General features: G+C 58.9%; 1 protein-coding gene across 2 annotated transcripts; it reads right to left on the bottom strand.

Annotated features, from left to right (window-relative positions):
• Nucleotides 1-651: 651 nt before the first annotated feature.
• FOSL2 (FOS like 2, AP-1 transcription factor subunit) lies at nt 652-21,324 on the bottom strand. 2 transcript variants are annotated; one of them, XM_008162279.3, is made up of 4 exons: nt 20,223-21,324; nt 10,328-10,579; nt 5,461-5,568; nt 652-3,223 (listed from the first exon to the last, which is right to left on the bottom strand). In XM_008162279.3, the coding sequence occupies exons 1-4, from the start codon at nt 20,322-20,324 to the stop codon at nt 2,711-2,713; spliced, it is 975 nt and encodes a 324-aa protein (XP_008160501.1). In that variant the 5' UTR covers nt 20,325-21,324; the 3' UTR covers nt 652-2,710. The 2 variants fall into 2 exon arrangements, with proteins under 2 accessions (XP_008160501.1, XP_027995994.1); XM_028140193.2 differs by lacking the exon at nt 20,223-21,324 and adding an exon at nt 19,151-19,266.
• Nucleotides 21,325-21,683: the final 359 nt, after the last annotated feature.

Genomic DNA, 21,683 nt, shown 5'->3' with positions numbered 1-21,683 from the left:
CCATCCCCCGGCCAGGAGGACAGTTCCCAGCAAGGCCAGCCAGGTGGCCAAGGCTGTGTTCATGCTCGCTTCTCAGAGGCCTGCCCTGAGCTGCCCCAGGGCTGCCAGCAGCCCAGCCGGAGTCCCGCCAGCTGCCTCCCTGCTGGGGACACAGGGGCAGCCTGGCGGTTCCCGGCCCCGGTGCAAAGCCCCCACGGCAGCTGTCCCCGTAGCGGGAGCCCCGCAGGAGGAAGTAGCTGGCCTGCCGTCTGGTGATTCTGGAGCACGGGGGAGGGGGGCGTGTGTGCATGCACTTGGAGAACAAGCCAGAGGAAGCACCTGAGGAGGGGCTCCCGACAGGTGCAACAGCCGCCTTCCCCCCAAACCTCCCAGCCGCCTCCTAGAACACAGCCAGGGCCCGGGATGGGGCGCAGCCCGAGGCGTCGGAGGTCCTGGGGCTTTGCCTGCTGCTGGTCCCAAAGCCAACGCAGCTGGAAATCTGCACGGAAGCCAAACTCCATCTCAGGAATGTCCAGCCCGGCCCCAAGTCACAGACTGTGGCCTGCCTCGGGGTCAGCGCTGTGCAAACTAGGGCATGAAGGGGCTCTGAGAAATGAAACACCAGAAAGCAGCTTCATTGAGAGAGAGAGAGAGAGAGAGAGAGAGGAGAGAGAGAGAGAGAGAGAGAGAGAGAGAGAGAGAGAGAGAGAGAGAGGCTAAGAGCTCCCACTTGGCCACAAACACCAGTTGAGATGATGAAGCTCCTCCGAGCTGGGCTTCCCCTGGCCGGCTTCTTCTTTTGATTAACCTGAAGCCGGAACCCCTCCTGCCCCTTCTAATTAGGCACACCCCTCCCACAGCCTCTGGAACTGCAGGGCAGCGTCACAGACAAGGGATGTGGGAAACGGCATCTGTAAAGTGTGTTCAGAAAACACCCCTTTTCTCTAGGCGTCTCCTTCCACACGCGGCTTCCAGTCCCAGCGGGCGGTGTATCCTAAGCACGCACCATCCCACTCTTGTGTCTAGTAGGTGACAGACATGAAACTGACCAGCAGAGGCCCAGGTGTGTGAAGGAACAGGTGTGCTCCCAGTGCCACTGCCCTCTCCTTTGACCCCCCACCGGGTTTGATTTAAACAACTGCGAAACAGTTTAAATTATCACACAATAATCTCCAGAGCTGGGTCAGGACAGCCGGGCTCCCTCGGAGCGCCAGCCCAGCAGAGGCCAAAGAGGCTGTGAGAAAAAGGCTGGGCGGGTGGGAGGCAGGGGCCACGCTGAGCTTTGCTCTTCAGGGCCAGAGGGAGCTTCCCTCCCCTCCCCCTGTGGGAAGGGGGCAGCTGTCTGGCAGGGAGAGCATCTCATCTGATCTCGCATCTCAGCGGCCGGCCCCGGGAATGGGGCACAAGCCGTTAAGCCATAGCAACCGCTCTGGGCCAGCCGTTGGACCCGAGGAACACACTGGGGTCAGGGGGATGGGGAGTCTAAAGAGAAAGCACTTGACCCGCACTTGACCCATCCAATGGCCATGGGCACTTCAGAGTGATGAGCAGCCAGGACAGGGCAAGCCGGGTACCCGGGCGGGGGTGAGGCAAACCCCACTCCGCTGCCGCCTCCTCCCTCCCCTGCCTTCCATCCACAGTGAAGGCGCCTTTGAAGCCTGGGGAGGGGCCACCTGCAGCCACCTGGGGAGGGTCCAGGCCCAAGCTCATTAAACCTCTGTGGTGGCGTCACCCTAAGAGCCAGGGTGGGGAGGGCAGAGCCGCTGGGACAAGGAGTGACGTGTGGTTCCGAGGGAGGGACACCTCCCTGGTCTGCAGAGAAGGGTCCAGGGGCAGAGAGGCGAGGCAGTAATTACAGGAGACGTCCTGCTCAAGACACCAGGTGAAGGAAGCCGGCGAGAACACCGTGTGGCTAGTTGGCACTATTCCTGGCCTGTTAATTAGGCATTTGGCAAACACAACCTGTGCCCTGGCTGTCTCCCTCACGCCCTGTCTTCTGGCCAAGCCGCTCCGCGGAGAGCCGGGGGACGTCTCCGATGGTGGGGAGGACGGTCCTGAGCCTCCCCAGGCCGGGGCGTCTCCTCCAGGGCCCACGGAGCTCTGCCGGGGCCTCCGGAGCCGGTAGTGACGGGGAGTGTCGGGGGAGGAAGGTTCCGTATTGCACATTGTCCCCTCTGGACAAGTCCGCCCCAGCAGGAGAGCCACCTGCTGCCACGTCTCCAGAAACGAAGTTTTAATAGTTAGACCACCCAGATGAAATGTCGTGGCAAATTGGATAAAAACCAAGAGGAAGTGAAATTGACACTGGGGGGGTGGGGGTGGGTGGGGAGCAGAAGTGGCAAATGGAGGGAAGGTGATACCGAAAGGCCACGGGCATGCTCGGTGGGCAGGGAAGGGCACCCTCACTCCAGAGACGCTGCGTAACCACGGCACAGGAATGGTCCACACCAGCTTCAGGCGCGTCAGAAGCCAGAGAGATGCCCGGCGCCCACTCCGTTCTCCAAGGCGTTTCAAGAAACAGGATTTGCTTTGCCAGGTGGACGAGGGAGGAGGTTCCGGGACTTCTCAGAGATCACCCAGGTTGGTCCTCCAGCGCCTCTTGCCCGTGCCTCCTCAGTCCCAGAGCCAGGAAGCTCGCTGGCAGGGCCCCCTCGTGCCCTCGCAGCCCCGGAGCGCTGGAAGGTGCCGGTCCCCGGGGAGGAGGCAGCGATGAGGACCCCCGGCCCGCTGGTTACAGAGCCAGCAGGGTGGGGGAGTTCAAGGAGTCTGAGGACTGGTCCCCGCTGCTACTGCTCCTGCGGTGAGCCTTGGAGCAGGACTCCGAGGGCGAGGCGGGCGACTCCTGCTCCAGGACGCTGGGGTAGGTGAAGACGAGGTTCGAGGTGCCCGGAGTGATGGCAGGCGTGGAGGTCACCACGATGGGGGTGTGCAGGGGCTCCTCCCCATAGAAGCCCCCGGCGATGCTGATGGGCTTGATGACAGAGCGCTGGCCCTTGTCCAGCCCCGCCGAGGAGGACGAGGGGCTGTCCTCTTCCAGGGGCTCCTGCTTCACCACCACGGCGCCCACGCCGCCGCCGCGCAGGGGCTGCAGCCCGGAGGCCGGGGGCGACCGGCGCTCCTCTGGGCTGATCTTGCACACGGGCCCGTGGGCCACCAGCATGAACTCCAGCTTCTCCTTCTCCTTCTGCAGCTCGGCGATCTCTTTCTGCAGGCCCGACTTCTCCTCCTCCAGCTCCTCCGTCTCCTACGGGAGAAAGAGGGGGACCATAAGGGGCTGCAACCTGCCAGGGACCTGCTCGGAGCAGGCAGTTCAAATCCAGGCACGAAAGGAAACCCAGCCATGTCCTCGGAGGACCGATTCTGGAAGCAGCCAGCGCACCCCGGGCCGCAGACCCCACGGCTGCCGAGTCACCTGGAGGCTCAGGATTCCCTTTATTTCCAAAGCTCCAGGTGGAGAAAGGAGGTGGATGGACACCCGGTGTGGCCACGACTGAGCGCTTGCGTGGTGCCAGGCACCGAGGGAAGCGCTTCAGAGGCCTTTTCCCATCCCATCCTCTAGCAGTTTTTTGAAGCAGGTATTATCATCAACCCACTCTGCAGGTAAGGCGACAGGTTCAGAGAGGTGTAGCAATTTGCCCAAAGTCACAGAGCCAACAGGTGGGTAGCCCAGACTTGACCCCGATGCATCTGCCTCCCGAGCCCAGAGCCCGCGGGTGGATGCCCTGAACTCCAGGCAGGAGGACAGCACCGGAGCCCAGGACACTGCCCGGCTTGTGGTGGGGTCACCGCAGCCCCTCCTCCCCTCTTCGCTCTGATTTCAGAAGCGTGTGTTTCGGGACTCAGAGAACGCTGCCGGGCATTCAGGTCAGCCCCCCTGATTAGCGGATGAGGCGCCTGGCAGCCGGGCGGGCACCTGAGGACGGCAGGGTCCACCTGCAAGGACCCCAGCCCCTCCTTCCACACAAAGCCAAAGCAGCAGCACGTGCACACGCGCACACGGAGGGGTAGTCATGGCAGCCGAGAAGGTGTGTGTCACCAGCCTCCTCCCACTTTCCGTCCCCCCGACACACGGGTTCCCGTTCAAGCACGAGGAGAACGGGGCCAGAGCGTCACCAAATGGAGTACAGCCTATTCCGGAGTGAAAAAAGTTTCCATCTGTCTCAAGGGTCTGACGAACGTCATGAGCTTCTGAGAGGGTTTCCTGTGGAGGATGTGGCTCAGGGGCCTGGGTGGCTGGGCTGGGGGTGGGGAGGCGGGGGAGCGGGGTGTGAGGCTTCTGGGCTGGTGGTAAGGAGCGCCCCGCGTAGACCCAGAGGGCCTGGCTCCTTGAATGGTTGGCCTTGAAGAGGGCTCTCCTGGGAGGGGAGGTCCCCCCTCGGAGTGCTGACCACTCATATGGACCCGCCTCACGTGGCAACAGAAAACTCCCCCTCACCCTCCCGACTTTAAGGAACACCTCCGGGGGGCACTAGTACAGGCATCACAGAATCAATCCACGCAGGGCACATGCAATACCCCAGAGCGAGGGCCCCAGGGTGGACGAGAGGAGCTGGCGCAGGTGCGTGGTGCCTGGGAGGATTACATAAGGTGATGGGATGCGCAAGGTAATTGGTGATTTCCAAAGCCCCCATCCTGGCTGGTCTCTGTAAGGACCACCGAGAGGGTCTCCCTCATCTCCTCACTTGGAAACACTCCACCCAGGAGAGCCTGTCCTAGCTGTGGGTTTCCTCCACGTGGCGGACGGCCCGTCCGGTAGAGCAGGCTCTGAGCGAGTTGTGTGACAGTGGTCAGGTCAAACTTTGGGGCAGAGCCACGGGCCCCCAGGTGTGGGCAACGAGGCAGCAGGGGAGAGTGACTCGCGAGGGCAGAACGCGGTCCCGAGGCCACAGCTTCGGGCTCACAGCAGAGGTGGAGAAGCCCCTGCCCACAGAGGTGTGAGAACGCCCCAGGAGAGTGCCACTCCGCCGACAGGTGACCCGTCTCCACCAGACCCAGAGGCCATCAAGACCAGACAGCAGGCGCCCCCAGCCCCAAACCGGTCACGTCTGCGAGCTGGGCCACTCCTGCCGGCAGTAGGCATGGGGGTGGCTGGGAACTGGGGAAGCAGCCCTGCAGAGGGCAGGTCTAGGCCTGCCGTGGCTCCTGGGGCCTGGCAATGCCCACACAGTCTGCCATCCCTCACCCGGGAGCCCCAGCAGGTCTGAGAGCAGGGAACACTCAGACTCTGAGTGAGAAAGGGCACTGGGCCCACGGAGCGGCCCAGCTCTTCTCTCTTGGGCCCAGGCTGGTGCCAAGGGCCAGCTCCCTCCGTCCCTCTCCCTTTAACCAGGCCAGAGCTACCCGACACGCACAAAGGAAGGAGGGTGCATCGCCACGAACCCATCCGTAGGCCACTAGTGGGCAGGAGAGGCTGGGAGGCCGGGAGCCTGGGGCCCCGCGCAGCCCACCCGGGGGTACCCCCACCCCACGCAGATGCCTCACCGCCTGCAGCTTCTCCGTCAGCTCCCGACGGCGGTTCCGGCACTTGGCAGCGGCAAGCTTGTTCCTTTCCCTCCGGATTCGCCGCTTCTCCTCCTCTTCAGGGGACAGCTAGAGGCAAGGCAGAGGTCCTGGTTAGTTCAGGGATGGTTCCCCAGCTTTTTGGGTTTTTTTTTTTTTTTTAGCTGCATCTTAAGCAGGGCAGGAAGCCCCTCTGGGGCTGGGGAGGGAGGCAGGAAGGCAAGAGAAGCTCGGCCAGGCTCAGAGGACACTCAGGGCTGAACCCACCCCATAGGTGATGTCCCACGTGCACAAGGAGAACAGGGCAGCCACGGGTCAGGGACGCGGCCCAGGCATGACGGCAGCAGCATCTGTCATGTCAGCCCTGATTCTGTGCCAAGGCCAGCGAGAGGGAGCTGGGCTGCTTCCCCCAGGGAGTCCCCTCGTGCCAGCCAGGCCCGGCCCCACCCACTAAAGCAGCTTCTTCCAAACCCGGGCTAATTACCCCTCCCCATCACCGCCTGCTCTGCAAGCCTCATTATCCCCATTTGGCTAAGTGGCTGGGCCCCGAGGAAGAACCACCCTGCAGGTGGGGGGGATGGTCTGTTGCCAGAGGGAGGAGGGTCCAGGATGCCACCCCACTCCAGACTTCCTCTGCCAGCTGCTCTCAGTTCAACCCGAGGACCCAGCCGTGGCCTGGCACACACCGCGAGGCGGGACAGGATGGGCCAAAGGAGGAGGAGCCTCAGGCACCTCAACTCCCCCTGCCCACCACATCCGCTCCCTCAGCACACAAGCACCTTCTACGTGCCAGGCACGGTTTGAGGGGTTCGAGGTTTATCAGAGGACTGAGTGAGCAACCCTCCCCCACAGGACTCAGTCCAGCTTCTTACAACGAGGCTGGTGAGGGGCCGTGACTCATGCCACAGGGCAAGACCTCTGCTCCACTCCGCAGTGCTGACACAGAGCCCACCCAGGGCTCTGACCCAATGCCCTGCAGGCGGGGTGACACGGGACACGGCTGCGGGCCAAGGCAGAGGGCAATTCAAAAGGAAAGACCATCGCGTGTGGTTATCCTTCACGGACGGCACACCCACGCGCCAAGCGCAGTCCTGGGGGCTTAGAAGACTCTGAGGGGCTCAGACCTGGGTCTCACTCTCTCGGGACACTTGGGGAAGAAAGCCAAAGCCACTCTTGGAGGGGAGGAGAGACGCTGCCCCCCTGAGGGATGCCCCAGGCCACCTGGTGGGGGCGGGCAGGCCCCTGGGATGCCCCCTGAGCCCTCAGCGCGCTTGCTGCGCTGTGCTGTGCCGTCTGGAACAGCAAAGCAGGGCACAGCCTCAGAGAGGACACACCCATCCCTGTTGACACTGAGGTGACCCCGTGGCCCCACGTCGCCGGAGCCCCGTATCCAAATTCTCCAAACACTGGCATGAAAATGTGCCAATTACTGCTCAGACACAGACAAGCTCATCACACCTTCTCAGCTTTCAAATCCTCCCCCAGCAGGCCGGATACCGGGCGCAGAGGGAGATGGGACGCCTGGCGGGCTGGGGAGACGGCCAGCCGTCAGGTCCCTGCCTCCCGGGCTCTGCTGGGCCGAGCACCCAGCCATCTGTGTCTGGCCCTGGGACCCCTTCACTCCCAGAACGTCAGACCACACTCCTCCCCCTCCTCTGCCGCTCCCACCTCCTGGGTGGAGACCCAGGCCAGCTCCTCTCTCACCAGCTCCTCCCTCACCGTGTCCCTCAGCCCCGGCCACGGCTGCCCAGGCCCCTTCCTAAAACCTGATCCCACAGCCGAGTCCCACCTCCACTTCCCTCAAGTCCTGGCCTCAGTCCCAGCCTCTGAAACCTTCCGTTTCCCCCAGAGAGCCCCGGGCCCCACACCCTCTCTTCTGAGAGGTATCAGGCCGGCGGGGAGCAGAGCCCAGCCACGGCCTTTCTGTGTGGCCTGGGACAAAATCACTGAATCTTCTAAGCCTTAGGCTTCCCATCTGTAACATGGGATCAGCAGGACCTGTCCTGCCTTCCATAAAGTCTGTGAGGACCAGATGAGATGCAGTGTGTGGATCCTCTAACTAGAGAGTGCTAGGAAGAAGATGCGATTCCGAGGTCTCCTCTGTCGTGCTTTTTCTGAGTCCCAGAAGAGTCCGAGTGGACCGGAGACCCAGAGGCCAGGGATCTGGACACCCTGCTCTGTGCGGGGCGGGCCCGCTGCCTGGCTGACGTCATGAGGCCACTTTGCCGAGGCCCTGAATACTTGCTGCTCCCCAATGTGTCTCCACCTGAGCCCACAGTTCCCAGGACAGCCGGATGGCCCTGCAGCAGGCCTGGGCTCAGGCTCCCCACCAGGCTCTGCGAGCCCCGCCCCCGCACTGATGGAAGGCGGGATGGTCCACTTGGGCCTCCCTTCCCCCTTGGCTGCTTCAGGACAACCTGTGGCCTCCCCATTGGCCTAGACGTCTCTTTCCTAGCTGGTAAGGTCTGGGGCGGGCAACTTGTGGGAGCTGTGGGCATAGGAAATGTTCAGGGGTGGTGACATCAACAAGGCTACAGCTTGAGTGTGTCAGCACTACCGTGTACCCACCCACAAGCCACACACACCCGCCCCTCCCTGTCTCCTCAGTCACCGCCCCTGGGCTCAGAGGGAGCCTTGGGCAGGCTGGAGGAGGGAAGGGAGGCACCAGGCTGGCTCCTGTAGCAGGCCCCTCCCCTGGGGGAGGTCAGGAAGGCAGAAGCAAGCTTCAGGGAAAAGACCCTCGGGCTAGGAACCACAGAGAGCCAAGGCTGAGGATGCTACCGCCCAGGCTTCGCCCCGGCTTCGCCCAGGCTTCCTCCAAGCTGCCGGATGATTGTCTGAACTCCTAATTGACAATGACATGAAACAAAATGCTCCTGGCTCTCTCCCTCCCTCTCAAAAAAGGAAGGAAATTTTCCAGACAGATTGTCTTAGGGCACGCCTAGATGGTGCAGTGGGGAAACCACAGGCCTGGAGGTCAAGGGAGGTGGAGGCCAGCCCTGGCTCTGCACTAACTTACTGTGTGACCCTGGCCACGGCCCTTTTCCTTTCTGGGCCTCAGTTTCCTCATCTGTAAAATGGGCGCAGAGGGAACATTTTTTTTTTTTAAAAAGCTGGTCTCCAAAATCCCTTTCAGGCATAAACTTCTCAATCTGGTGTGAGCTGAGCCCAGAAAAGGATGAAGAGTGTTCAGTGCATCTCGCTTTGTTGTCCTCCTCCCCCCACAGAGTCCCTCCCACAAGCCTGGCTGTCTCTCGGGAGTCGCACACAGGGAGAATCCAGCTCCCCGGTGACGGCAGAGCTTAAGGAGGAAGCATGCTTCAGGAAGACACGAGGACCGCTGCCACTGCATTATCTGCAACTGCAGTTACGGAGGCAACGGTGAGGGGAATCCTGGCCACTTGCCTCCCCACCCACCCCAGCAGAAGCCCAACAGCAACTGGGAGCTGTGTCGCTTACAGCATCTCTTGCACAGCCCTCCCGTGCCACCCTCCTGGGTCCTGCTGCGAACAGAACAAGCCAGCACGCAGTGAATACAAGGCCCAGCTCTGTCCTAGAGGAGCAGGGCCCCTGCAGAAGCTTCCGGCTCCTTGGAGAGTGACCCTTGTAATTCAAGTATCCTGGGGACTCCTGGCCCCGGGTCACGATTATCCAGAGGACCGTGTTTAAAGGTCCTTGTGCCGGAACACTGTGGAGCGGAGGGCCCCAGAGCGGAGGGTCCCAGAGCGGAGGGTCCGATGCTGTCATCGGAGGGGCTCTGCAGGTCAACACTTTATTGGAAAAAGGGATTCCCCCGCTATAGCATGTCCTCTTCCCTGGACTCCTGGTGGCATGGCGCTGCAGATCACTGCACAGGGAGTCCCGGGCACTGGGTTCTAGTCCAGGCTCCTCTCGCATTGCTGAGTGGCCCCAGCAGGGATGTCTGAGCTTTGGTCGAGTCATCCGTGAAGGGGTGCAGATGGGGCACTTGGACAGCTCATGCCCTCCTTTCTGGAATTACGCATGATTCTGAGGGCTCTTTCTGGAATCAGGGGGTCTGGGCTGCCTGGCTCCCTGGGGGTGCGCACAAGGGGCCTTCTGGGTGTCGGGTGGATGCTGACTAGAGAGCAGAGCCCCTCCCCCCCGCCCCCATTTTCTGGTCCCTCCCAGCCAGCTGGTTCCTCCAAGCTGAGCCCCTTGCCTGGCCTCCCCCGCTCACCCCGGTCAGCTGAAGCAGCTGGGCAGGCTCCAAGGACCCCAGTCCTGCCCCAGGACACTCATCCCAGCACTCATCCTGCTTCAGTGGAGGCCAAGGACACCTCGGTGGAAGGCAGGTGAAGTTCTGTGGGCGGAACCGGCCTAGAGTGCGACCCTTCGGGTCTGCTGGGCGGCTTGCCTGCCCCAGATACTGGGAGACAGTGAAGGGCTAATCCCGAAAAGCTGGCCAGGGTTCCTTGGCTGCTTGTCCTCTGGCCACTCTGCTAAGGACCAAGAAGGACCCTGCTGCAGGCAGGCCCAACCGTCCTTCCCGTCTGCCGACCCCTCACCACTTACAAGGTGTTTCCCGGGCCTGGCCGCGTTCGAGTGGCAACAAGTCTTGGCTGGCAGGTACCCCGATCCCCACCCTGCAGCTGAGGATACTGAGACAGAGCTCCTAAGGGACACGGGAGGTGACAGAGCCGGACCTGACCTCAGGTCTCCACCTCTGCCTCCACGATGGAAATCACGCGCTCCTGGCCCCTCGTTTTCTCTCTTCCCGGTGACCCCAGAACCCTGACCCTGCTCCCCCGCCAGGCTGCAAAAAAGCACACTGTGTCACGAGGCCCCGAAAGCCACCGGCGTGGCTTTTCGATGCAGATCGGAGCTGTACCTGCTCATCTCTCCTCCTGCGGCCCACAGTGGTGCCGATGGTCTTGATCACGCCGGGTCTCGGGAGGGCCATGTGCCCAGGGACAGAGGCCAGGCCCGGCAGGGGGCTGTAGGGGTGCGAGCGGGGGTACGGGTTGGACATGGAGGTGATCACCGTGGGCTGCACCATCCACTGCAGGTCCTGGCTGGTCGTGATGGCGTTGATGGTGGGGATGAAGGCACTGCCGGAGCCAGGCATATCTACCCGGAATTTCTGAAATGAGAAAAACAGGATTGAGCCAAGGAGTGCTGAGCAGAACAGGACACGCAGAGACAAGAGGCAAACGCCAGCAGAAAGCAGGGTCAACGCTGGGGGGGACCAAGGTCAGGACACGGGTGGGCTTATCCTGCACATCCAAGAATCAGGGGAATCTTACCTATTCTTGGGGCCCCATGTCAGATGGGCTCCCTGAATGAAGTCCCGGGGACTCCATCCCTCAGTGAGAAGGTCATCATATCCCAAATGACTTCTAGGACAGATGTGGTCCCTAGCCGCTCACACTCAGCAGGCCCCCTCTGGGTCCCTCCAGGCCAGCTATGTGCCCATCTGCAGGAGGGCTGGCCTCCCACCTGAGCCTCCCGAGGCCCCGGGTCACCTGCCAATGACTCCCAGGGTCAGGAAGCATATCGTACCTGCTCTTGTCCCTTTCCCAGCGGGATCGGAATGGAGCTGTGATCCCATCAGGGTGAGGTCGGGGCCATGAAAAGGTGTCCTCCCGCCCACGAGACTGGAAGTGGTAGCGGGTGCTGCCAGGCCTCCCCCGACTGCCCTTGACCTCCACCTTGCCCTTCACCCCCTCTTGCTTGGGACAGACATGCGGTGCCTCTCCTGTCTACAGATCTATCTCCCCGTGTTCAGCCATGCATCTGTGGGACGCTGGTGCTGCCAGCTCAGACTTTTCTCTCTCTCTCTCTCTTAATTTTCGCCCAGGCCTCGCTGCAGCGCCCTCTGAACACGCAGCAGGAAGCTTTCTACTTAAAACGTAAGGTGACGACAGAGTCCCACAGCTCCACGGGGCCGTGCTCCCCGGCAGCTGGGCCTGGCCTTTCCTCGGGGCAGCTACTAGAAAGTGAGAGAAGGAGGGAGAAAGAAGGGACACCCCCCTCCCACAAACACGTAGCTTTCGGGGAAGAGCTCCCCTACAGAAAGAGCCCTCATCCTCACAAGTTTCCTGTTTCTATAAAAAGAGCCTGCACTCCTTTCTCCCCTGACCTGGAGGGTCCGATGACGACAGCAATAACAGCACGCACCAAGCACACACTGAGTGACAGGCACGGTGGTGTTTTTACCTAGATTACTCCCCCACCCTCCCCCCCAAGGCAAGAACTACCATGATCGCCATTTTAGAGGCAGAAAGGCAGGCTAAAGAGATGAACTGCTCCCAGGCCACTCTGCTGATAAAGCCAGGTCACCCCGCAAGGAGGCCGGAGCTCTCCCACAAAATACAGCCCGCGTGCTGGGCCCCCGCCCCTGCCCTCAGACAGAGCATCAGGTCATCTCTGCCGAGGGTCCCTGCAGACCTCGCCTCTCACCCAGGAGGCCCCGCACCTCTGTCTGACCTCCGACACAATCCCGCTGTCATTATGCCATCATTAGCATGGACACTATAGCACCCCCCCCACTCAGGCCCAATCACACCAACTAGGATCAGCGGTATTAGCAGCAATGGCAGCTTCCCCCCTCTCCCCTCCCCGCCCCCCCCCCCCGCCCCACTGTCTCTGCCGCTGGTGATGACACCTGGGCTCCTGTTGTATAAATGAAGGGGCCCTTAGAGCACCTCATGGGATCGGAGGGAGCCGAGAACCCTTCCTGGCTCATTCCCCTTCCAACTGCCTGACCCTAGTCCGGGTGGCAGCGTGCGGCTGCCTCACCGCCCAGACGGCCCCAGGCCAAAAGCATTCAGTGAAGAGAGGGACCTGGCACAAGGGATTCTGGGATGCCATGGAGCATGCCACCCAGTGCAATCAATTCAGGGATTGTGTGATGCTTCCTGTGCAATGGATTCTGGGATTCCGTGAGGAGAGCTGCCCAGTGCAAGGGATTCTGTGTTGCCTCAGAAGGCAGACAACTGGGCTTTTTATCAGGAGCTGACTGCAAAGAAGATGTATATGCATGTGCATGTGCGTGTGGGTGTGCCTGTGCGTGTGCGTGTGCGCGTGTGATGCGAGGGAGGGAAGGGTGCAGTGAACAAGGAAGGATTCCATGGGGAAACGATCTTTAGGAAGAAAACAGACAACCAGGGCGAGGCTTTGCGGAGGCAGAGCCCTGAGAGCGTGCAGAAGCACCGGGAGTACTGGGCCCAGACGGCTGTTTCTCAGGCTGCGGGGGGGGGGGGGGGGGGGGGGTGGGGAACGTGTTGGCAGGGAGTCAGCCCTGCACTTGGAGTCGGGAGGCCTGGCTTTGAGGCCTTGGCAAACCTGAGGCCTCAGTTTCCCTGCCTAAGTGGGAATGCTCACACCAAACTCACTGCCCTGTGCTGAGGGTTAAATTAGTAGCTACTTGTAATCACAGGCTATAAAAGCACACGCGTGGTTCTCACCCCGGCTGCACATTAGAATAGTCTGAGGAGCTTTTTCAAAACACCAAGGCTGGAGCCAGCCTCGCCATTAGCGTTCTAAAATAACTGGTTTGGGGTGGGGTTCTGATAAGGTATTTTTAAAAACCACCTGGGGAGATTCTAATGTGCAGCCAGGGTTGAGAAATGCCGCAAACAAATGGCAGGCGGCATGGCCATTGCTGTCACCACCGCCATCACGTTATCATCATCATCATCGTCGTCTGTGCGCTCCGCACGGATGGCTCCGGGGAGAACTGCCAGCTCCCCGCTCCTGGGAAGCACCCAACATTTCACTCCATTTGTCTCCCAAGTCAGGCTGTGGGTCTGAAGGACCCCCTGAGGCATCCAGGGTTTAACGTGACCTTGACCTCCACCTATGGGGGTTGGGGTGGGGAACTGTCAGCTTTCCTTTGCGGAAAGCACCCAAGAAATTCACTCCTCATTCCAAGCACCAAAAGAGCCCCCATTTCAGTCCAGGGGGAGCAGAAAATCAGAAGCAAAGCTTGGACACTAAGATCCCTCAGGAGGAGGCAGAGGATTCGGCCCCTCGCAGGGCCCTCAGCCCGCTGGCTCGATGGCAGGGAATGCGCTCCCGGCCCCCAGCCAGATTCCTTGCAGCGATGGCTTGGTCTAGACAAAACAAGACAGCAATAAAAGCAAGACAGAGGTAATGACTGCCTCTAAATGCAGGTACACCTTGTTTGAGAGGGAGCTAAAGCCATCTGGATAACACACTGGCTGTAAACACCGTCCCATCCCCAGAGGGGACTGGGGCTGATAAAGGAGGCTTTGTCTCCCAGAGGAGCCTCTGGAGACACACACAAGTTGAAGTGAGATCTGGCAGATGTCTTGTCTCACCTCTGAAGGTGTTATTTCAGAGAAGAGGTGAGGCGAGGAGTTTGTGGTCCCGGCCTGGCGTTCCTCCTTGCCAACAGGCCCAAGGTAAACCTGGGGTTAAATCGTGGTTCTCTAAGAACGGGTTACACTGAACAGGCACTAAGACGAGGTTCCCAGTGGTGGGCATTAGGGTGGTTCGATTCCTGCTGCAAGCACCAGGTGTGTGCTGGGCACGGGGGCTAGAGGAGGTGACCCGGGACTTCCCTTGGCTCCTCTGGGGTCCCCCCCCCCCCCAGCTCCCCGGGAAGCTCCACATCTAGGGACAGGATCAAAGATGCTGGATGTCTGTGTGGCATTCCAACCTGGCAAGCCCTCCACATGCTGTAGTTAATTGTGCCATCCTGTCGGTTTCTGGGTGGGCAAGAATGCCCATAAAAGGACAAACTGGCCCCCGCTGACCTCTCAGAGGAGGGTTTGGCTGACGTTTGCTGTAAAAGGCCGGGCAGTAAATATTTTAGGCTTTGTGGGCCGCACCGTCTCTGTTGCAACTACTCCAGTCTGCCACTGCAGCGTGAACGCAGCCACAGACAATGTGTAAACAAACAGGGGGCCTGGGTTCCATTAAACCTTCCTTATGAAAATACCGGGGCCATCGCTGGGTGCCTCCTGTCCTGGAGGGACATTTCCGTCTCCTAGGCTCAGGTTTGGGGGAAAAGAACCAAGAGAGGAAGCGAGAAAGCAACACATCAGACCCGAGGTGTTCCTCTGACCCGCCCGGCCGGTCACAGGGACGGGCTCTGGCTCAGCACCTGCATCTCCAGCCCCGAGCTGAAGTCCGAGCCCTCACCAGCCTTGCCGCGGGTCCCTGGGCGACAGGCCCTCCTTTACTCCGCAGCACCTGGATGCAAGGGTGCCAGGGGCTGCTCAGTTCGTATGCGTGTCCTCCTCCCACTGCCTGAGAGGCAGCTCAGAACACAGGGCGCCGATGGCCCCCTCAGCGTCATCCGATCAGAGAGGTCTCTGCAGCCCAGCAGCTGCCGCTTTTTGGAAAATGACCTTCCTGAGCTTTACACAAAGGCCTCGGGTGCAGAAATGAGGGTTACAACCACGGCCTTCTACAGAAGGGTCTCGGAACTAGGGTTTGGGCTCCCCCGTTTCCTGCAGACATGGATGGGGCAGGGCTTATCCCAGCCACTTCTGAGCGGGGCAGAAACGGCACTGAGATGGCAGCTGGGGCTGGCGTTCTTGGCCCATCCCCTTGGCCAGACATTTCTCCATCAGACTGATTAGACTGAGCCACCAAGCGCTCAAGCCATGAACCCCATGAATGCCTGTGGCCTGTCTCCACAGTCAGGTAGGTATGGCTCTTAAGAATCCTCTCCCCCTCCCCCACCCCCCTTTTTTTTTTAGATTCCCAGCACAGGAAAAGGAAAAGTCCCACATCCCAGGAGTCTGGCTCAGGGAAAGACAAGAGGGTAAATGCAAATGTTCCCTCATAACCCCAGAACCCCCCTGGTGAGGCCCAGTCTGACTCCGATGTTCTGTATTTTTATTGAACTCGGGGATGTCCTCCAAAGCCTTCTACATGGGATTCAGCCAGTCTTCACAGAGCAACACTGAACGTTACCTTGACTTTTCATCCCCACCTGAGCAAGCCACGTAGGCCACAATGGAAAGGGTTGCTAAGAACTCGTGGTTTCCCCAAACTGTACAGTATAAAAACACGATGGCGGGTAACCTGCCTCCTCTGAACGTCCTCCTTTTCCCAGGTTCCCGGGAAAGAACCCTTCTCTACCTACCTGCCAGGAGGGAGAAAATCAGGGGAGAAAGGAAAAGGCAGGAACAGAAGAAGGTGGCTGCTGCAGACTTACTCCCTCGGGTTCCCATTTCTTTCCTCCCAGGGCCATTTGGACCAGAAACCCCACCCCAAAATACAGGGAATTTTCTCCACTATTCTGTGGGCGCCTCAGACAGATCTTCTCAATGGGAAGGGCACGCCACCTCCCCTACAACCACAGCAGCGTGAGCATGGCCACGTCGCTGCCATGTGACAGGAAGAGCCAGTGCTGAGCAAGAGAACTCGAGCTCCCCTCTCCAGCCCGGCGGGTTGAAGAGGGGTAGAGTTACGAGGTGGGGACTGCAACAGATATATCTGCCTCAATCAGGGCAGCTGTCACCATTTTGAAACGATGTGGCCACCAAAAGATACCGTATTCAACATGAATACTACATATCCACCAAGTAACGATGCCACTTCTTTCTTTCCTTCAACAAGTAGACCAGAGAGTTCGTTTCCTGAATTCTCAAAGCCAGTCTTTTTATTCCTGTTTAACAGAGAGGAAAAATACCCCCTAAGGTACAGATGGCAAAGGTGCCTGCTTTGGGGTGCCCTGTCCTGGCAACTGTTCTCCCGGGCAAACTCCAGACCTGAGACCAACAGGACTCGGAGTCACGCTCTGCTGTGGACCGTGGACCCAACCGGACCACCCAGACCTGACACGTCCGTCAGATGTGATTCCCTAAGATGTCAAGTCTCCTGATAATTTCCAAATGTCAAACTTACCTCCAAGGACAAAGATTTGTTAGCAGGAAGGATTTTTCAGAAGAACTTGCTGAAGGCAATTCCAAAAGAGGGGTGTTGTGAGACCTTTCGGAGTCTGACTAAGCCCCAGCATTCACATGTGTGTGTAGTGTCCTCCAGGAGCAACCATGAAGGGACAACCGTGATTTGGATGTATAAGCTCTGGTGTGCTTGTCTTAAGATAGAAAAGAAAAAAACACCACGAGGCTCCTAACTTGACACTCACCTTGGAAAATAAGGCAGGCAGAAATAAAGGAATGGAAACGCACGCAGCGGGCGGGAAAGAAAAATTCAACTGCCACTCAAGACAATACATGACTGCTGCTTCACCCCACGCACTTGGGTGAAAAAGTGACGCTGACTTCCACCATCAAGAATCAACGGAACAGACAAATTCCTGGGGTAACATTTTGTTTGATCCTAATCTATGACGACTGTAAGATCAAGGCCAAAAAAAAAAAAAAAAAAAAGAAAAGAAAGGCAGCAGACCCTTAATACATACCTCCCTCCTTCCCTGAAATTCTGAAGACCATCCCCCACCAAAACAATGCCCAGTCTCCTACCACAGCACATCAAGGAAACAAGCGTGCGGAATCTGAAGCCATTGTGCTGGCACCCTAATGAATAGACAGACATTAAAATGGGGAGAGGAAAAAAAAAGCACTCCTTTTCAACCAGGTTTTATTTAGAACAAAAGAAAATTTTTTGAAAAACTGCATCTCAACGTCAAGCAGTTCCGAGGTAACCGCTGTTAAGTGTATGCCATTTATTTGTCCTGAACTAAAAAGAAAAAAATCCTAAGAATTTCAAAAACTCACCCAGTTAACTCTCTGGAGCTGGAAAAATACATTCCCCAGATGGTTCTTCTAAGAATGTCCCGTAGGGGGCACTAGAGAGGCACGATTAGGGCTGACTTGGGAATCACAGTCATTTCTGGTAAAAGTTCTTTGATGTGAGGAATGTCCCAGCCTGGTACAGTTGGCAACAGTTCACTCCGGGAAATTTTGTGTGTGTGTGTGTCTGTCTCTTGGGAAAGGGTGGCTGCTGCAGACGAGAGGTAGTCTGGGATTCCTTGATTCCAAAAAAGAACTGTCCCCCTTGATTTATTTTCACAAGTTATCTGAGGAGCAGACAAATGGCAGCCTTGGAAAAGGTCTGGGTCTTGTTTTTGTTTTGGTTTTATTTTTTTTCATTAAAAGGGGACCCAGCTGATGAAAACAAGTTATGAAATGACCGGTGTTTGTGTAACCGGTGGGATTGCGTAATGCTCAGGCCCTGAAACCGTAATAGTGGAGCAGCCAGGCAGGGCATTTATCTGGGAGGTGTTTTCCTAGGAAAGTCAGGAGAGAGAGAGAGAGAAAACAACAACACAAAGAAAAAGCCAGGAAGGGGAGATGTGTGCAACAATCACCGGCAGAACAAAATCACCAATGACCAACCTCAGAGATTAAAACTATAACTGGGACAGGAAATATTTCTCATGCTTCGAGTTCCTGCCATATACAAGAACAGAGGTTTTGACAAAAAGTTATCTCCCCCACCCCTCCACCCCCCAGCCACGGGGACTCATGACCTGTGTTTTAGGAAGCTCGAGAGGAGAGGAAAGTTCTGGGTTGAGTAAACAGCAACAAACATCAGGAATATGAGCCCCCACAAACAAAGAGATCAGGAAAAAAATAATGTTCACTTGCCCAAGGGAAAACCAGAGAACAGTGGTTTACAGGGATTGGTCCACTGAGACGCCACAGAGGAGGACGGCCCATCGCTAACTGCCGGCAGTCTCCCCGTAAAGGAAGCTGGGAGAAATAAAGTGATTATAGGTTTTATCTGGTGTGTAATAAAGTTACCTGGAGATTGGGTGGGGTCGTAGCACAGACTTGTTGAAGTAACAAAAGCCTTTCAAAGTCAGTCCTTAGGACCATAGGACAGATTTGCTCAAAGGTGGAGAGGTGATGGATCCCCCCCTAACCCGCCCCCCCCCCCCCCAAACCCGCCCCAGCCAGGAGTGGACAGGCTGAGAAACTTGTCTAAAGTGGCATTACCCTGCCAATCCCTCTGCTTTGAAGGCACCTCACTCAAGCTGCTGGGCCAAGGGCAGGCGTATATTCAAGAACCCCATGCACTAGTTATTACTAATTGCAAAATCCTCATGTGTTACAGCATGCTAGGAATTAGCCAACAGCTGCTTTTGGCTTCGGTAATGAGGCCCCATTACACTCTGCTGGACTGAGTTCTCTTCCTTCTTCCTAGCACCGGTTTCCTGTCTGATTTTCTTCCAAAACAGGGAATTGCCTCCGCTCACATCCTGGGCTCAAAGCCCTAGTGACACAGATTATTCAATCGGGGCACTGGTGTCCGGTCTGACTTCCCATGCAGGCCCCAGGGTCTGAGCAAAGCCAGGCCAGGCGGCAGGATTGTTCTATTTCAATGACAACTGCCACAGCAACAGCAGCCAACGAACAGACAAGAAATCAAAAGAGCCCCCCCCCCGCCCCCCCCCGTTCCTGACTCGGGGAGGAGAGGGATGTTTGGGGATTTGTTGGATCGGAGAGGGAGGGAATGGGCATAACTGACCCCAGCCCCTTGCCTGATGTTTGGATTCAATACAAACCACTAGCGGGGCTGGAAAGCAAACAACATCAAACACTTTTGCGATAAGGTTTTAAACTCATCCCCTTGGCGCTCATCACAAAGGGTGCGCTGACTGCACCCTCCACGCACAGACCAGGCTCTCTACAGTGGGGACTTAGGGGGACCCCAGGGGGGCGGGATAAAGGGAAGACACGGAAAAGCCATTGTGGGGACTCACCAGGTATGGGGAATCACTTTGGAACAAGGCGATTCAGATCCCAAAGAGACCCGTGTTTCCATTTTATACTCCAGCGGGGTCCACCGGGCTGGGGCTTCTGGAAGCCAAGGCCACCGCCTTACCAGAGCAACTCTTGGTGCAGTCCACTTGGCTAGATCCTGACCAGCAGCTTCAGGTTGGAGTGGCCTTTTTAGCCAGCTCCCTCACAAGTCTGGGGGTGGGGGTGGGGGGTGGGGGGCTGCTAAGGGCACCTCACCCGCACCACCACCCCACCAGCACCTTTCTGGTGTTTACAGGCACATAGATCACACGCAGAATCCCTCCAGTGCAAACCAGTCCGGCTGCTTTAGAAACAAGTTGTTTTTCTGCTTCCAGAACCACCCAGGAGCCTTTCCCCCACTTCTCTCTGTAGGCGTCCTTGTCCCAGGTACCTCCGGACCTTCAAGGCACCCCCCTTCGGACAAGCAGTGCAGGCTCCCCGCTCGGACCCTAACCGGGGATGGATGGGCGCGGGGCTCACAGAGGCCACCCAGAGCCAATCCAGGCTGACCCCCTCCTTCCAGACCTTCGCACCTGATTCCCAGAGCAGCAAGCCTCACCCTCACTCCCAATGTCTTTGAGAAATAAACTAAGGCTGGCGGAGTAGAGAGGGAGAGGCGTTCCTGTAGGAGCAGGGGAGGGTACAAAGGTGTTTTGTTTGTTTTTTGTTTGTTTTGTTTTGTTTTTTTTTTTGTCTACCAAGGAGAAAGAGGGAAAGGGGGTGTAGGATTCCCGGGAGAGGAGGTAAGGAGAAGGTAACAGGCTTGGTGCTCAAGGAGCTAGTCCGGGTAAGATGTCGTGTGAAGGAAAAGGTTTGTCGGCTTTCAACCCACTCCTCGCTCCAGTGTTTAAAAAGAGAAAAGTGATGGGGATGGGCAGGACAGGACGAAAACCCAGCACTTACAGTGGTGGCCCAGAGGAAATTTCTCGCCAAGTCAAGACAGGGAAAAGCAAAGCAAAGGAGGCAGAGGCGGCGAGCTGAGGGCACGGGGGTCCGCCCGCCCCGCCAGGTGCGCCCCGGCCCCGCACCTACCTGCTGGCTGCCGCCGCCGCTGGAGTAGGACTCGGCGTGCGCAGGAGAGCCGCTGCTGCCCCGGGACGAGGTGTCAAAGTTCCCGGGATAATCCTGGTACATGATCCGCGGTGGGGGCCCGAGCGGAAACAGGGTGCCTTTCTTTCCCCGCCCTTGCCGCGGCCGCGCACCGGCTGCTGCGCGCTCGCTCCCCGCGGGCTGCGCCTGGGCTGTAGTCTCCGCTCCCCGGCTTCTCCCCCACGGCGGCGGCACGAACCGGGAGGCGGCGACACCCGGGAACAGTGGCCCCTGAGCGCCGGGCGCCGCACTTCTTTCCTGCTCGACCGGCGCCGCGGGACCCAGTCCCTCCCTCTAAGAAGTCGGCGCGTCCCTCGGTCCCTCCCCTGCGCGCGCGCCCTCCCGCCCCCGCGCGCAGTCGGAGCCCAGCCGGGACCGCCGGTTCTATCAAAAATTGGAAATTAGAAAAGAATGGGAGCCCGGCGAGTCACGCCAGCAGCCCGGTCTGCGGACCCCCCGATTTCGGGCAGGGCAAAATAAGGCGAAGAGAAAGGCTGCCCGCTTGGAGAAACTTCTATTTCCTCCTTTTAGAAAAGACACTGAAAATAAACTTCCTGTGGCCAACGCGCCGCCGGAGTTTCGGAGCGGCTCGGACACTGGATTGGGAGAAGGCAGCCTGCGACCGTCCCGTAGCCCGTGGGATTCAAAGCTGAGAGGGACGCGGCCCCGCTCCCGGCACCGCGGCTCGGGCGACTGGACCTGCACCCCTTCCCCGGGCGCCCGCTCCTGGACAGGCCCGCTTCGCCCGTCCGCGTCTCTCTCTCCCTCGGTCCCCGCCGAGCGCCGCTCACTTGCTCGCTGGTTCGCTCGGAGCCCCTGTGCTCTGCCCGAGATGAGTCACTACAATGGCACGAGTTCAACTCCACACTCTTTATTCTCCAGCCCCTGTACCATGTGGATTCACTCACGTCAACCTTGCGGGGAGGAGCGCGCGGGGAGGCGGGGGAAGGAGGCCCAGGAGGAGGAGGAGGAAGAGGCGCGAGAGGGGGCGGGCGCAGCGCTCCCCTCCCTGCCTGTTCTCCCGGCTGCGCTGACGCCAGCAGCACACCCAGCGCTAGGAAGGAAGGTGGCGGCGGCGGGTGGGAGCGGCTGGCCCCCGCGGTTTGGGGGAGCCGAAGCGGCCCTAGCCCGCCCCCGCACACCCCTCCCGGACTCAGCGCCCTTGGTCTGTTCCATTGGCGCAGGTTGCCAAAGATGGTCATTTGCGTTAGAGGACGCGAGTGCGGGTTCCCTTGCTTTCGGGTGACGTGTAGGGACAGGGATTCCCTCTCGGGCTCCGGAGCGCGCCGCAAGTCCCCTCCCCACCCCCCCACCCCCGGCCTTGGGAAGGGGCGGGGGGCGGCCCCGGAGGCGGCCGCGCGGGCCTCGGCGCCGGGTTTTGGAGAATAATCACAGCTCTGAAGA

This window comes from Eptesicus fuscus, chromosome 16 (genome assembly GCF_027574615.1).
Source record: "Eptesicus fuscus isolate TK198812 chromosome 16, DD_ASM_mEF_20220401, whole genome shotgun sequence".
Classification (NCBI taxonomy): domain Eukaryota; kingdom Metazoa; phylum Chordata; class Mammalia; order Chiroptera; family Vespertilionidae; genus Eptesicus; species Eptesicus fuscus.
The sequence above is the reverse complement of the archived record's forward strand: the minus strand, read 5'-3'. Positions and strand labels throughout refer to the sequence as shown.

Excerpts from the sequence above, each read along its gene's own strand:
- FOSL2 (XM_008162279.3), bottom strand. The coding sequence starts at position 20,324 with ATGTACCAGGATTATCCCGGGAACTTTGACACCTCGTCCCGGGGCAGC. Across the intron at positions 5,569-10,327 it reads GCAGGAGGAGAGATGAGCAG|CTGTCCCCTGAAGAGGAGGA; the intron begins GTACAGCTCCGA and ends CCTTGCCTCTAG. Across the intron at positions 3,224-5,460 it reads TGACGGAGAAGCTGCAGGCG|GAGACGGAGGAGCTGGAGGA; the intron begins GTGAGGCATCTG and ends TTTCTCCCGTAG.